Source organism: Petaurus breviceps, unplaced genomic scaffold, assembly GCF_028583685.1.
Source record: "Petaurus breviceps papuanus isolate PSGF00001 unplaced genomic scaffold, PetGlider_PUasm1.0 154, whole genome shotgun sequence".
Taxonomy (NCBI): Eukaryota; Metazoa; Chordata; class Mammalia; order Diprotodontia; family Petauridae; genus Petaurus; species Petaurus breviceps.
This window is the reverse complement of record NW_027185715.1, coordinates 9943018-9960715: the sequence shown is the minus strand read 5'-3', so window position 1 is coordinate 9960715 and position 17698 is coordinate 9943018. Positions and strand designations below refer to the sequence as shown.

General features: G+C 39.5%; 1 protein-coding gene across 2 annotated transcripts in view; it reads right to left on the bottom strand.

The window, feature by feature from the left end:
• Positions 1-17698, bottom strand: part of SRGAP1 (SLIT-ROBO Rho GTPase activating protein 1) — a 354115-nt gene that overhangs the window by 111507 nt on the left and 224910 nt on the right. For both annotated transcript variants that reach the window (XM_069080728.1, XM_069080734.1), the window contains exons 5-6: positions 9109-9291; positions 8507-8635 (exon numbers count right to left, since the gene is read on the bottom strand). In XM_069080728.1, coding sequence (XP_068936829.1) covers positions 8507-8635; positions 9109-9291 — 312 coding nt within the window. The remainder of the gene's footprint in view (positions 1-8506; positions 8636-9108; positions 9292-17698) is intronic.

Here is a 17698-nt window from a genome sequence, read left to right as displayed (position 1 = left end):
ATAGCCCCACTATTTGTCACAGGATTGTGGCTGAACAGTTGGATCAATTAAAGCTACCTGGTGTACAGCTTACCCACTACATTGATGATATCATGATACAGGGAAAAGATGTGAAAGAAGTGGAAAGGAGTTTGACCCTTCTAATTGAGCATATGAAAAGTAAAGGGTGGGAAATTAACCCTGCAAAGGTTCAAGGACCAGCTCAAAATGTGAAATTTTGGGGTATAAAATGGAACAAGGGGCTATGGGAGATTCTTCCTCAAGCCCGACAAAAGATTCAGGATTTTCCTACCCCTACCAATAAGAAGGAGGCCCAAAAGTTCATAGGATTGTTTGGATACTGGAGGCACCACATTCCACATTTGGGACAGATTTTAAAACCTTTATATAGAGTCACACGGAAGAAATATGAATTCGATTGGGGACTTGAGCAGAGTAAAGCTTTTGAAGAAGCCAAGGCTGCCATACAATTGGCCCTAGATTTGTGGCCCATGCAAAATGGTCCAGTGGAATTGCAAGTGACTGTACAAGATGATTATGCAAATTGGAGCTTATGGCAAAAACAACAAAGCCGAAATGTACCTTTGGGATTTTGGTGTAGGAAACTCCCTTCATTTGGAGTCCAGTATACACCTTTTGAAAAGCAGTTGTTAGCTGCATATTGGGCTTTGGTGGAGACTGAACAACTGACTCAGGGCCATGAAGTGATATTAAGACCTGGAATCCCAATTATGACCTGGGTAATGAGTACCCCAGCTTCTCACAGAATTGGACATGCCCAAGAGGCTAGTATAATCAAATGGAAGTGGTATGTGAAAACAGGCAAAAGCTGAGTCTCTGCTCTACATGAATCTCTAGCAAACATAGAAATTGAGAGGAATGACACACCCCCTGAGCCAAAGCAACAGTTGGTACAGTCCACTGTAAAATGGAATGAGGGATATGATGTATTAACTGAGGAACAAAAGAGACATGCATGGTTTACTGATGGGACAGCAAAATATTTGGGCCAAAAAAGACATTGGAAAGCAGTGGCCTATAACCCATGTACTAGAAGGACTTTGGAAAGTACTGGGATAGGTGCAAGTAGCCAATATGCTGAACTTATGGCAGTATATCAAGCCATCAAAATAGAACAAGGAGGACAGTGTCATATATTCACTGATTCATGGGCGGTAGCTAATGGGTTAGCTACATGGATGCCCATGTGGAAAAATGAAAATTGGGAAATTCATGGCAAACAAGTCTGGGGCAAAGAATTATGGGAAGATATCTGGAACATGTCTTTGGTCACTGACTTGTCAGTTTTTCATGTAGATGCTCACGTGGCCCCCACCACACCAGAACGTGAGTACAATGCTCATGCTGATCGACTGGCAAAGATTGCTACTGAACATATTGTCCCTACTTTGACAACAACTGATGATCCGGTATTAGCAAAATGGGTCCACCAAACAGCAGGCCATTTGGGTGTCTAGGCCACACACCAGTGGGCACAAGATCGAGGTATTAGTATCTCTCATTCTCTGTTAAAACAGATAGCAGAAGAATGTCATATATGTCAATTGGAAAAGGAGCGAACTGTTCCTCGGGTAATAACTGGAGAGATAGCAAGAGGAAAAGTCCCAGCCCAAATCTGGCAAATAGATTATATTGGTCCACTACCACTGGATAAAGGATGCAGATTTATATGTACTTGTGTTGACACCTATTCAGGTGTACTAGTAGCTTGTCCTTATAAGAATGCAACCCAGAAAAACACTTGTAAAACTCTAGATCTCATAAGTCTTTATTATGGAACCCCAATGCAGATTCAAAGTGACAATGGGTCACATTTCAAAGGCAATGAAATGAAGAAGTATTGTATACTAAACAATATAGAATGGATATATCATATTCCATATTATCCAGAAGCATCTGGGTTAATTGAAAGAATGAATGGATTACTGAAAGGACAGTTGAGGAAGTTAAGTTCTAATAATTCATATCAACATTGGAAGGATAATTTGTTCATGGCTTTGCATAATTTGAATAATAGACCATTGGGAGGAAGCACACCTCTAGCCAGAATGATGACCCCCAATCTGCAAATTAGAAAACAACAAACACGTAAGATCCCAAATATTGAGTATTGGACCTTGAGGCCAGATGTCCCAGCACCGTACCCAGGACCACCTGGTTCGGTGGGGTATGATTTACATTGTTTAGAGGACTTTTGGTTGGACAGAAAAGAAATAAGAAAAATCTCCACTGGGATATGCATAAGAATCCTTAAAAATCACTTTGGACAGATTTTACCCAAATCAGGATTAGCAGCTCAAGGAATACATGTATTGGCTGGAGTAATAGATTCTAATTATCAAGGAGAAATTGTTGTAACATTCCAGAATTTAGGTGAAGGGCCCATACAGATTCACAAAAATGATAGGATAGTTCAAGTCATTATCATTCCTTGTAAAACAATACCACTTGTAAAAACTGACCCTCCTTCCAAAATAACTGTCACAGGAACTGAAGGATTTGGTTCTACTGATAGAATAAAATCAGGAGCTAAAGTATGGGTAAAACGGAAGCCAGATGATGTTCCAAAGGCTGCAGAGATCATAGCACATGGGAGGGATAACACTGTAACTATTGTTTATTCTGGAGAAGATGATTACAAAATTGTATCTTTAACTCATTTATTCTACCATGAGTGAGGCTACAATAGTCTGGTTATTGTCTCTTTGCTTCTTCTTGATTTTTTGTCTGTTCACCTTGTTTGCTAGATTTGTTTCCGCAGGCTTGGTACCCTCCACCTGTAGATCCCTGATAGCTTAAGCTGGATGTCACCCCCTGTCTGCAACTGTGATGTGTCACCCTTGGACCTGGCATCAAGCATATTAAGAACTGACCTTTCAAGTGGGACCCCTCAGGACAGGGACAGCTGTACATCCAATTTCAGCAGCAAGTAGCCATGGAAGAAGAGACCTTCACCCCTTACCACAAGATTTTGGGGCCCCATTTGTTTGGGGAGGGGGGAATGATGGGGAGCTTGTGCTCAAGCCCCACCCTAAAATATGGTTTTCTGTGTTTATTGTGTGCTATTCTTGTTATATTGTTGTGAAATTTTGTTGACACCAGTTATTCCTACTGTATTTTTGCAAAGTAAGGGACATGAAAGATCTTGGGGCCGAATGTAAGGGTTATGGGATTTAAAAATCTTCCATGCCCCATTGGACTTACTGACATAGCAGGAAGGGGCAGAGCAAGAGGAAGCGGAGGCCAAGCTAGAGTTCCTGTGGTGGCTAGCAGTGGCGGCGGCAGCAGCAGAGGCAGTGGCAGCGTGAAGCCCTTTGTGAGTCAGCCAGAATTTCTGCTAAGGACCCCTGCTGAGCACTGCCAGGGGCCGGAGCTGCTGGGAGCACGCTGGGTGGTTGCTGTGAGTGGGGAGAGGAGGACCTTTGCCTGAGGTAGCCTGTTCTGTTTTAAAGGCTTGAAAATGTGGGTGCTTTCTACTTTATCTACCTGTGCCAATGTCATAACTACTCTGATGGCTTTCACTTTCTGGTTTTGGGACTCAGTCTTTTGGTATCTTAATAAATTTTCTAGTTTATTTCCCCATATGGCAAGCATGATGTATTTTGTAATGGATAATTATATCAGCATATCTGTAATTTCCATAGGCATTGTGAATATGGCATTGCTGATACATCAAGGCATACTCATATTTATGTATTTTCTTGTTCTAGATATTATTTAGGGTTACTGACCTTTTTTTTAATACCCAGGGAGCAAATGATGCTATAATCCTGAATAAAACTCTCCATCTCTGGCTATAAAGTGTCCATAGACACCACTTCATAGCTAATTTTTTGACAATTTGCCTACGTTTTGAATATGTATAACAAAACCTCACTAACTAGAATTAATGATAGGTTCTGTCTGAATCACTTAACCATCTGCATCATATAATATCTAAAAGGAATGTATTTTTATTACTTTAAAAGTGTACACAAGAAATAGAACCAAGCTAGCAAAGAGTTATCTAGTGAAGATCCCTAGGAAGTAATTTTAGTGAATAGGTGAGAGTCAAAATTAGGATATCATTTCTTTATATGTAAATATATGTATGTATGTATACATGCATACCTCTAAAATTCTGAAATATTTTTAATATTACTATTACAGTTTTGCTTAAAGAATAAGCATGTCCAAGGTGATATTACCCTGACCAGTGTTATCTTTCGATATCATTATAATTTATCATTAATACATTATTAGTAAACTCCAATGTAATGGCTAGAAATGTTATTTAGCTAACCCAATTTAGTTTTTCTATGATCATCTGAGTTAGCATTTGAACTCCAGTGATGTTAATTCTCCTCAGCCCCCTGTAATGTTGTTTCATCCAACATTATGTTTTCATTGGAATCAATCGATGACATAAGATGTAGTGTCTATATTAATTTTCACTCCAAAAAAAAAGATATTATACAAAGGCTAGCTCAAGTCCACTTCTTGTCGGAATTCTGAATCTGGGGAAGGGTGGCTTATTGCATAAATTTTTTAATGACATCCATCTTGGTGATAAGCCTATAGTCTATACTGATCTGGAGAACTATAACTGAGACAGTAAAATGTACTCAGATTTGAGTTATTTTTAAAAGATTCATAATATGGGGGGGGGGGGGTGAAGGAGGGAAGCAAAGAGCCAAGATGGCAAAGTAAAAACAGGAACTTGATTGAGCTCCTCAAATATTTGGAAAAAAATGACTCTAAACAAATTTTAGAGCTACAAAACCCACAAAGTGACAGAGAGAAACAAATCTCACGCTGAAGGCAGCTTGGTAGGCCAACAGGAAGGGTCAATTGCATTGATCTGGGAGCTGAGTGCAGTCCTGCATGAGCCATGCCGGCACAGACTCACAGCCCAGACTGGCCAGAGCAGACTTCAGAAGAGTGAATCACCAGCAGCTGTGGCGGTTTCCAGACTTCTCGACCCAAAAATGAAAAAAGGGAAGGTAAAAAAAGGTCAGTAGGAAATTCTGTTGGAACTGGGTGAGAGGAGGGCATAGTTCATCCCCTGCCCCTAAGGATGGCAGAGGTGGCCACAACTGCTGCCCCGTGGCTGCCTCCAGAGCTCCTGGCCTGCAGATAATAGGGGAAATGAGCAGGGGAAACAAGCGACCATTGCTAGTGCTCTGACCTTCTTGGATCTGGGTCACAGTCTTGGGTGATCGTCCTGGGGTGAGGAATGCCAGTGTGCCAGAGCTTGTGGTGACTATAGAGAGGACACCATCCTCATAACTCTGACAACAACTGCAAAAACCCCAGAAATTTTGGATATAGCTCCCTCCACTCTGGAAGCAGAGTTCTACTGTGGCAAGGGGTTCAAAAGTCAAGTAATTGGCTGGCAAGATGAGCCAACAGAGGAGGCACAATCAGACCATAGAATCTTTTTTTGGGGACAAAGAGGATCAAAACCTGGAGCCAGAGGAAGACAACAAAGTCAAAACTCCTGCATCAAAACTTCCAAGAAAAATATGAACTGAGGAGCTCAAGAAGGATTTTCAAAACCAAATAAAAGTGGAGGAAAAATTGGGAAGAGAAATGAGAATGATGCAAGAAAATAATGAAAAATAAGTCAATAGCCTGATTGAAGAAAATAACACCTGAAAAAAATAGACTAACTCAAATGGCAAAAGAGGCTCAAAAAGCCAATGAAGATAAGAATACCTTAAAAAGTCAAATTGGCCAGATGGAAAAGGAAATTCAAAAGCTCACTGAAGAAAATAATTCCTTCAAAATTCTACTGGAGCAAATGGAAGCTAATGACTTTATGAGAAATCAATAAACTATTAAAAAAATCCAAACGAATGAAAAAATAGAAGGAAATGTGAAATATCTCACTGGAAAAACCACTGAACTGGAAAATAGATCCAGGAGAGATCATTTAAATATTATTGGACTACCTGAAAGCCATGATCAAAAAAATAACCTAGAAATCATCTTTCAAGAAATTATCAAGGGGCGGCCAGGTAGCACAGCGAGCAAGAGCACCGGCTCCAGTGTTGGGATGACCTGGAGATCGAATACCAGGCTCAGACACTTAGCACCCACCCAGAAACACCTGGCCGTGTAACCTTCAGCAAGTTACTTAACCCCGATTGCTTAAAAACAAAAAAAGAAATTATCAAGCAAAATTTCCCTGCTATTCTAGAACCAGAGGGCAAAACAGAAATTGAAAGAATTCACTGATCACCTCTTGAAAAAGATCCCCAAAAGAAAATGCCTAGGAATATTTTAGCCAAATTCCAGAGTTCCCAGGTCAAGGAGAAAATATTACAAGCAGTCAGGAAGAAACAATTTGAGTATTGTGGAAACACAGTCAGGACAAGACAATATCTAGCAGCTTCTACATTAAGGGATTGAGGGGCTTGGAATATAATATTCCAGTGGTTAAAGCAACTAGGATTAAAACCAAGAATCACCTACCCAGCAAAACTAAGTATAATGCTTCAGGGGAAAATATAGCCATTCAATGAAATAGAGAATTTTCAAGTATTCTTGATGAAAAAACCAAAGATGAACAGAAAATTTGACTTTTGAATACCAGAAGCAAGAGAAGCATGAGAAGGTAAACAGGAAAAAGAAATCATAAGGAACTTAGTAAAGTTGAACTATTTACATTCCTACATGAAAAAACGATAATTGTAACTCATGAGACTTTTCTCAGTATGAGGATAGTTGAAGGGAATATATATGTGTATATATATGTATACATATATATGTATGTGTGTATAAATACATATGTGCGTTTGTGTATATGTGTGTACATGTATACATAAGCAAAGGGCACAGGATGAGTTGAATATGAAGGGATGATATCTAAAAAATAAAATTAACAGGTGAGAGAGGACTATATTGGGAGGAGAAAGGGAGAGATAGAAGAAGGTAAATAATCTCATATAAAAGAGGCAAGAGAAAACTGTTGCAATGGAGGGGAAGAGCAGGAAGGTGAAAGGGAATGGGTCAATCTTACTCTCATTGAATTTGGCTTGAGGAGGGAATAACATACACACTAAATTGGGTATCTTACCCTACAGGAAGTGGATAAGAGGGGGGATGATAGAAGGGAGGACAGATTGGGGGAGAGGGTAGCTAGAAGCAAACACTTTTGAAAAGGGACAGGGTCAAAGGAGAAAATAGAATAAATGGGGGGGGGTAGGATATCATGGAGGGAAATATAGTTAGTCTTTCACAACATAACTGCGATGGAAATGTTTTGCATAACTACACATGTACAACCTATATTGAACTGCTTGTCTTCCCAGGGGGGTGGGTGAGAAGGTAAGAAGGGAAAGAATCTGGGAATCAAAATTTTTTTTAAAATGTAAAAAAAATTTTTTTTTTACATGCAACTGGGAAATAAGATATACGGGCACTGGGGTATAGAAATCCATCTTGCCTTACTAGAAAGTTTAGGGGGGAATGGGAGAGGATATAAGAAAGAACAGATTGGGGGAAGGTGTATTTAGTAGGCTTGCTATCTTGGGGTGAGGGGTAGAGGAAAGATGAAGAAAAAAATTTGTAACAAAATCTTGTGGAAATAAATGTTGAAAACTAAAAATAAATAAATTTTAATAAAATAAAATAGAAATTAAAAAAAACTCATAATATGGAATAGGGATATGGAAACTCTTGCTAATACAGGTGGGTACCTTTTCTGCAACTGCAGTCCTAGAGGGCTGTGTAATGACTTGCCCAAGGTGGTGCAGTCAGTATAAGAAGCTGCACTCGAACTCAACGCAGGTCTTTCAGGCTCTGAGGCCAGCTCTCTACCCACCATACCATGCTATCTCTTTATTAAAATATCAGCAAATGTTTTCAAAAGGTGATGCTTCAGGATAACATTGAAAATAAACTAAATCTATGGTAAAATTGGGTTATTTTTCCCCTCTAATCATTAATTTTAGTCAACATAGCCTAAATTTCATCTCATATGAAATGCCAGGTTAGACTGTCCCTTCATTTTATTCTTATTTAATTTGACTTTCTGAAATATAGCTTATATATAAACAGTTTTACTCTAAATTTTGACTTCCCTAATAGGGGAACATCCTGTTTAGTTTTAGAGGCAATTTTCCAATGAAGGTCATCTTTTTTGGAGGGTGGGGACGAGGAAGGCAAGGCAACTGGGGTTAAGTGACTTGCCCACGGTCAAGACACAGCTAGTAAGCGTCAAGTGTCTGAGGCAAGATTTGAAGTCAGGTCCTCCAGACTTCAGGGCCAGTGCTCTGTTCAGTGAAACTCACCTTAAACTTCATTTATTTTATTAATCAAAACATTTCCTAATCAACAGCCCCTCCTTTGCTGTTCTTCAAAGATGTCTGCCTTCCTTTCCTAGACCACCACCAACTCACAAAAGTACAACAGGAATAAAAACAAAATAGGCAACTGAAACTTTCTTTTTCTCTTCCATTCTGGTTAAATATGAGAAATTTACAAAATTCTAAGTACTTACATCAATTAAATCCGAGAGGTCATGGATATAATACTTGAACACGGAGGCATTTGTTGCTTCTAGGGTTAGGAGATATTCATTTCGTGCTTTGATGGATTTTAATTTATTCTCTGAATACTTTGCCTGTCGCTGTGAATGAAGATATATAGGAACTGAAGATGAAAACAAAATCATAGCTTTTTTTTTAAAGACAGAAAAATCCCTAAGAATTTTTATTAACCTAAACTGTATATCTAATATGTACAAATGCCTCAAAGTATTTAGAGAAAAGAACATTTCAGATTTGATTTATTACAAGCCCACATTACCCTGACGACTGGGAATAACAACTACACAGCTGGTCGTAGGCCTGTGTGCAATGAAAACCTCTTAATTAATTTTCAAGTTCTCTGCATCTGGATCGAAATATTTTGTATTCAACACAAAATGATGTCCAGCTGCTATTACATGATTTTTATGTTTCTAAAACAATTACATCCTCTTGAGAGTCGAGACACAGTTTTAACATAAAGTCTAAATATGTTCATCTTAGTTACTGCATCAATGACTTTTTAGACTCACTGACTTTCCATTGGACCAGGTCTGAATTCTGTGGGACTTACCTTCTCTTTCATTTTCTCAATCTTCTTCACAGAGCTCCTTCTCTGATGTCTCTCTTCTAGTCGGATGTGAAAGACTGGGTCCCCAGATCGTCCAATTTGCTTTTCTTCCTGTTTCTCTGCTTCTTTTAATTTGCTCTCTGCACTGATACTTTCTGCATGATACATGTGGTATGTTTTCATGACCTGTGGGGAAAAGGAAGCCAGAGAATGGTGAGAACACAACTGTGATTGAAATAGTGAATGAGATTAGCGAGGAAACTCATTTACAATAAAAACACCAAAAAAATCGCCATCTGGGAACAATCATATTTGTACAGATAGTTTAAAAATCTCATTTTCAGATAATATTGGAGGAATCCAACCTATGTTAGTTCTTAACAAATGAATGAATGACTAGAAAAAAACTGCTGAATTATTTCCTGGGTCCAGACTTGTATTTGGATCCATGTACTGTGAGAAAATCTTTCCACTAATGCAACTAAATGACACACTGGATAGAATGCTGGGCTTGGAATAAGGAACACCTACCTCCCAGTGTTGCTGTGATGATCAAATGAACTAATATAATATTTTTAAAGTGCTTATTAGTATTGTACTCCCTAGAAAAATGTTAATTATCATTACTATCTTTAATCTAACAGCAATTCTTCTACAACTTTGCTCATAGATCAAGAGTAGAAAGGAACACCTTTTAAAGGTGTTCTAAGGGCAGCTTGGTGGCACAGTGAATAGAGCATTGGTCCTGAAGTCAGGAGGAAGGGAGTTCAAATCCAGCCTCAGACACTTGACACTTACTATCTGTGTGACCCTGGGCAAGTCACTTAACCCCAACTGCCTTGGCTTCCCCTCCCTCAAAAAAAATGCTTATTCACTAAAAAAATAAATAAATAAAGAGTGTAATAGTCCAACTGTCAATTTAGAGATGAGGGTCCTGAGGCTAAGGGAGATTAATAGACTGCCCAAGGTCACCAAGGTGTATTCGGAAAAGCCTGAATTTGAACTCGCCCATTACTTAAGTTCTGTCTTTTCCACTGAACCTTACAGTCTGCCAAGAGTCACTTGGGTAATCAAAGAGCTGGCATAAACCAGAGGCTTATATTATATACAATCTTTGCAACTCCAATAATGGCTCAATATATAGCACAAAGTCTTTGAAACCACTGAATATCCCCCTCCTACCTCTCTGACTGCCCCTTCTCTGTCTTCAGTAATAGCGTATTATCCCGGTTGTCTCTCAAAAGCTTATTATCCACATCATACTTCTGAAAAGTGGGTGTTACTCAAGGCTCCATCCAGGGACCTCTCTCTACACACACCCTTTCAGTGATTTCATTTTCTTCCATGGGCTTAACTTCTTTATGGCAGTGACTTATATAGATCTCTTTATCTAGGTCCAGACTCTCCCCTGAGCTTCAGTCCCCCATAGCCCACTGCTTACTGGACATTTAGAACTCTATGCCCTGGAGATATCTCAAATTCAGCACATCCAAAATAAAATACATTATCTTTCACCACACTCTCCCTGAGAACAGGGATTATTTTATTCTTTGTATCTGTTATCCACAGCGCCTGGACCAGCGCCTGGAATGCGTAGGTGCTAACTGCCTTCTTGTTAATTGATTGAAATGTAGTTTGCTACTTTGAATTATATATAGTAACAAGACCTAAGCTCACATCTTGCCTAGCACTGAACTTTATATATCACAACACTTCAAATCTACTTTGTTTGTTTTTAATTTAAAGAAACTGGAATTAGAAAAAATAAACAAATGCAGGTTTTGATTATCTTTTTAATCAGGCGTGGGTTCGGGGCTCCCAGAGACCATTGTCAAGTTTTCAGTGCGAGAAGTAAACGTTAGAAATTGGCAAATACTACAAATCAGGGCTTGATTGTTCGGCTGATTGTCTAGATGTAAAAAAATTACATACAATGTAGATTAAATTGAAAAGTGTGCAGTGTTGTGGTTTTTTTTTTGAGTCAATTACTAAACACTGATTAGCATGGGGGGGGAGCCTAGGGAAGGTGGAGAAGAAAAAAACAAATATTTGTTAATCAAAAAATAAAATAAGTATTAATCTAATTTTTTAAAGCAAAAAAATATCCAGAAGGAGAATATTTTGATAAATGTACTACATTAATGCTAATTATGACCATTGATGATACTGAGGAACACGAAAATGCTTGAAAACTGTCCTTTCTTAAGTTTAAACATCCTCCCCCTCCCATTTTCATTCACATTACTAATTTACTTGGTCAGTCATTTCTTTTTAGTCACTAGAAAGGTAAATTTCATGCCAGTATGTCTCTGAGTTGTCACAAATTCCAAATGAATAGAAAGCCTCATTAATTTAATTATATTACATAAGATTCTGCTTGTCAAAATGCCTTGGTATTTTACTTGAACAAGTACTGTGCAAATATTCAGAGGAAACAAGGTCCTACTACTTTAATGAGTTTGGAGCCTTGAAGTTTCATTTCCTTGTCTCACTACCATTCTGGTGAAGTTTGGCCACCCGCCCCCCTCACCATTTACAGCCTTTAGACTCAGATTGCAATATGGAAAGAACGACAAGGGAAAGGTTGGCATTTATATATACTGCACTGTTTCATGAGTTCATCATTGTGGGGAGTTTGACCAGCTAAACAAATTAAAAACCTCCAATACTGTGATTAAAATATAACTAGCTAGTAGACACCCCTATGGTAATCTGCTTCTCCAAACATAGCTAGGCTGGAATTCAGAAAACTGATAAACAGAGAATTGTTGATACTCAATCCTTTTCTAGCTTGGTAGAAAACTAGCCTTAGCCTTGCTCCATGGGCACAGCTTTTCAGTAAGGAGCCCACCTCATCCCCAGCCCACAATGAGGGATCAGAGACATCTTTGGGCAGAGTTTTGATGTTGAACATTTATGTAGGAAATACTGACCATAAAGATTTCAGAATGTGTCAATAAAAAAATACCAAAATGTCTCCTTATTATCTTAGGTTACGTAAGAAAATAATCTTTTCCTTCTCAGTTTCAGTTTCTAGAAAAGAGGGGAAGAAGAGATAATTTAATAACCGTCTAAGTCTCTGGAAACCGCATTGAAACAAAAACTCAGCTGGCTATTATATTTCAAAATCATAAAAAGAAAACTGCCCAGAGCTATGAGAGTCAAAGGTTAAACTGAAATCAGAAAGATTATCTCCTGAAAATGAAAATTCCCAGGCATGCCATAGCTGAAATCCTAAGCTTGCTTATCAATGAAAAAAAAAAATACTGCAAGGAGCCAGAAAGGAAAAAAAAATCAAGTACCAAGAAACATGTCAAAATAGACAAGACTTGTTTGGTCCTTCTGACAAAAAGAAGGGAAAATCTTATGATATTCGAAAAGGCAAAAAGATAAATACTTAAAACCAAGAATAATTTACCCTGAATATAATCCTACAGGAGAAAAAAAGGAATTTTATGTAATAGAGAACTTTCAGGCACTTGCACTTATATAAAACTTTAAACAAAGCACTTTATATATGTCAACTCATTTGATTGTCGCAACAAAGCCTTGGAAGAAGGTGCTATTATATCCATTTTACAGATGAGGAAACTGAGGTACTGAGAAATTAAGTGGTTTTTCTTAGGGTCACTCTACTAGCAAGTATCTGAGGCAAGGATTAAACTCATCAGGTCTTCCTGACTCCAAATCCTTTGCTCCTTAGTTGCTGAAGAGGAAGGCAGAAGAGATACCTGTAAAGGTAAATATATTTGACCAGCGAGAAGAGGGTAGATGATGATAACATGAATACAGTCTAATAGAGCAAAGAAATAAATATTCCTTTAGAATCTCAGTATCTTTGAGGGTTACAGAGGAAGTCAAATACAGGGTGTCCCAAAAGTCTTAGGATAGTTTTTAAGCTTTAATGACTTCAGAAATATAAGTGCTAAAAATGTACTTGGACAGTTATTTAAAATTTTTAAATATTGATATGTTTCTTATTAAAATTCAATTTAACTGTTGCAGTCTAAGTGGTCTTGAGAACCCTGAAAGGCAAGGACAAAGGGTGCAGGTGTGCCTCAAGCCTTCATTCAGTCCAAGTAGTTTATTAAAATACCTGTTGGGGTGGGTGAGCTTGCTAGTGACTCTGTGCCTTTGGTGGGGACAAGACTGACTTTTTAAAATAGGGAAATAGATTTGGGAAGATTTAGATGGGATCAAGAAATGGCAAATAGCCTGGGGTGATCCAGAGGCAACTGAGAAGGGGCCTAGATGGGTATAAGGGGTGGGAAGTATCCTGGGGTGGTCCAGAGGTAACAGACAACTAAGACCTCGCCTGGGTCAGATATAACAGAATGGAGGGTTGGACTGGACCAATGAAAAGGATCCACAATGAAAGGGCAGTGGAAAAGATTATGGAGTATCTAGGTAGGGATGTATGGGGAAAGTTCAGGAGCTGTGTTTTTGGGTCCCAAATCCTAAAACCTGTCATAACTGCCATTTTGTGTGGGAGTGAAAGGATTACATTTGAAATCCTAGGCTTGTTATGATGTATTCACAACACAGACAGGTGTCTAAATCAGGATTTCAGAGAAGGTAAGAATAAAAATAAACACGGTCAGAAAAGAAAAACAGGGAAAGTGTATTGTGCTTAAAGAAAACATAGACGAGGAAATTATATCATTACATAACATATACATATATCTACTGCAAAACATCTAAGTATACACCAGGGTAGTCACTGGGATGTCCAGAACATGCCTGATGCAGTTTTGACCCAGTTTGTGTCTCCAGACCTATATACCTTAGCACGGCAATTGGTGGATGGCTGCCTTGTTTGCAGAAGGACAAATAAGTCTGCCCAGTGCCAGGCTGCGGCTGGGGGAAGGCCCCCAGGCATCAGGCCATTCCAGAGTATACAGGCAGATTTTATAAAACTGCCTCCAGTAGGCTGACTAAAATACTTGCTGGTCATAGTAGATCACCTAACCTCTACAATGGAGGCATTTCCCATGCCGAGGGCAACTGCACAGGCAGTTAGCAGAATCCTGCTTGAGCAAATCATTCTTAGATATGGGATGGTGGAGAGGATAGACTCGGACCAGGGGACACACTTCCCTGCCAAGGTCCTTAAATCTCTGAACTAGACCTTAGAAATTACCTGGGAGTTACACACTCCTTGGCACCCTTCCTCTTCTGGCAAGGTGGAAAGGATGAATCAGGAAATAAAGAGACAGCTCACTAAACTGACAATTGAAACCCAACTACCATGGACCAAGTGCCTCCTGCCAGCCCTTGTCAGGATTAGAACTAAGCCTAGGAGAGACATTGGATTATCTCCTTATGAACTTCTGCATGGACATCCATATCCTGGGAGGAATGGGAAAAAACTGGGATCCTATATTGGAATGCAAATATAATTTTCTTAGAAATTATGTACGTGCTTTGGTAAAACATCTTTATAGAGCAAAGGTTTGATTGCTCAAACTCCACCACTGGGGTTCCTGGTGTATCAATACCAGCCTGGAGATTGGGTATTGATCTGGGTGTGGAAAGAGGAAAAGATTACCCCATCTTGGGAAGGCCCTTTCCAGATCATGTTGACTTCAGATATGGCAGTTAAGATTACAGAACATGGATGGACACACCATACTCGGGTAAAGGGATCCCTAAACCCTGCTGCTGAATAGACTATTGATCCAGAAGATTGGTGGAACTGAAGTTGCATCTTCAGTGAAGGCTACCGCCTACAGGCTGAGCTCATGAGCTTCCTGTAGTTAACCCCTTTAATGCTTATATGGTTGGAATCCTTGTTTGTGTCTCCACCCCTTTTACATAATTCTTTTACTTACAACAAGAGTGTAATACCATGAGACTTACCTCAACTCTGCTACTGGTCAGTATACCCTTTGTCCAGCTAGCCCCCATTCCCCGAGTACTCAAAGAGAAGACCAAAAACAGTTTTGATTACTGGAATAGTCCAGAACACTTTGTCCAGAATGATAAGGCTAGAAGGGACAGCTGAGAGGACTGTACAATTGTTGGGGTTAAAAGGACAAGAGTGGACCCCAATTGACTAAGAGGACAGGCCTAATCCTGAGGGTCTAGAAACTGAGGAAGATAAGATTGTAGAAGGGGCTTATCAGCAATGGTGTGAGAAGTTTTCAGGGAGTCAAAATAAGAGCAGGGATTGAGTGAAAGAAGTGAAAACTTCTCAGACTATGCTCTAAAAATATCTCTAGTAAGGCTTTTGGTGGGAAATGGGCCCAAGCTCCCCTTCACCAGAAATCACATGATTTACAAGGACTCAAAACTCAGAGTGGTAGGGAGTCACCCCTCTCCTCAGTGACACCTCAGCATAAGATATGCCAAATAGGGACAGAAGTGCTTTCTCAAATGTACATTGGGTGGTCTACTGTTTCCTTGTTCTGGTACCTGAGGTAGATTGCCATTAGCCAATGGAAGAAAAGGGTCAGAAGGGGGGTGGGGGAGAATTCCGCATTAGGGCTTTATAGCTTCACCTAAAATGCTACTCCTCCCTGACCATTTGTCAGGAGGGTGGCCCTTTCTCAGGATTGTAATAAACATTCTTTTCTGCTTCTTACCTCGAGAAGCCTCTGAATATTATTTGGGTAAGGATCTCTGTTGCACACAGTTTTGGGGTGCACACATAAATATTTAAATTAAAAGTGAGGGGGAAGTGAGGATGAGCAGTGAATAGAGCCTTGGCCCTGGAGTCAGGAGGACCTGAGTTCAAATCTGACCTCAGACACTTAACACTTACTAGCCACATGACCTTAGGCAAGTCACTTAACCCCAACTGCCCTGCCTTCCCGCTCCAAAAAAAAAAAAAAATTAAAAGTGAATCGAATTACAGGGAGAGACAGAAAAACTATCATCACTGGGCACCTCAATGTATCCTTTCAAACCTGGTCAAAATGAATAAAAGACAAACAAGAAAGAAATTCAGGACTTAAACAGAATTTTAGAAAGGTTAGATATAATAATCTCAGTAAATTATTGAATAGGAATAAAAAGTAGTATGAATATTTCTCAGGCATATGGGACACTGACAGAAACTTGAGGACAGGCAGGGGAGCAAAATATCTCTTGAAAACAGAAAAGCCCAAGTCTAATCACCTCATCTGAATGCAAATTCCTTGAGGGCAGGAACTATATATACTTTTGTATTCCCCCAATTCCTAATAGAATGAATTTAAGCATAGCTAGAGCTTAATAAATAATTACTGAAGAAGACTGAGTAGAATTCCCAAATATACATGATAAGAAGCATACTGTAGCAGTGAAAATTATACTTTTCCTCTCCTTTAAAAAAAAAAGTCCTTCAACTATTTTCAAATTAAATTCAACTAAATTAAACAAATATTTGTTGAACAGAGACTGGTTTTGCCTGTCTGTGTCCCTGCCATATAGTTATTGTTGTGTTTGTCCCTTGTCCTCAAAGAGGACCATGGCATCAGGGAAATGATCACAGTGATGGGGTATAGGCTCTGGGAAACCCCTTGAACTCTGACTGATGAGGTATTTGCCTGAGGTCATAAGCCTTTCATCAAAATCTCTAAACCCAAATCTGTTACCCTTAAACTAGCCTAGCCCTTCATGGTCTGCCATCTCCATCTCAGATCTCAGTTCCTCAAGATCCTTCTTAGATTCCTCTTCAAGACCCCAAACACTTCCTATAGACCACCCCTAGATTCCTCCCACAATCTTTCTGTATATAAGGTGTATCTTGTCTCCATAAAGCTGTCCAGAATTCAATCTAACACAGACTCATTAAGAGCCTACCCATTAAGATAAATCTTTAATAAACTTTGCTTTACTTTGGCTGAGAGAACACGAGTCGAATTCATTCAGCAGGACCCAATGGGTTGGTATTTTGGGGTCTCTAGCACCCCTAAACCCTAAATTTCAACACATGGAGTCAGCAGACCTGGGATCAAGTCTTAACTGTGCCACTTGCTGTTCTTGTGACTCTGGACAAGTCACTTCCTGTCTGGGTCTCAGTTTTCTTGGCTTTAAAATGGGGGAGTTGCCCTATAAGGTCCCTTGTAGCTCCTATGAATCAGAGAGCACTTTGGGGAGGATCCAGATCACTGAATGAGCAGTGCAAGTGAGGCATTTCAACAAGCATGCTGGGTGTATGTTCCGGCATGGGAGATAGAGAGCATTAATGCAACGAGGGTTTATTTTGGCAACTGTGACCCCAACTACTTTCATCACCTTAGATAATTCCCTTTTCTCACCTGGGACTTCATTTCTTCATTTGTAGAATAAAGGGATTAGAATGAGCTCTAAGGTGCCTTTTAGTTCCAATCATCTCCTACTGGCCAGAGCCCAGGAATTCAAGGGACAGAGACCTTCCCATAAAAAAAGTGCCCTAGAAAATGGGGTCAAAAGCACTGGCTCTCTCATGCTAGTGAGAGAGAATGCAATTGAGGCCGAAACTGAAAACAGCAGCAGCTGCTTCTGGGCCAAGTGTAACTTGGAAGGTTATCTGTCCTAAGTGAGCAGTAATCAGACCCAGCCAGGGAAAGTTAGGTCTGCTACTCAAGTTCAAAAGAAAAACAGAACAGCATTAGGGAGCTAAAGGGCA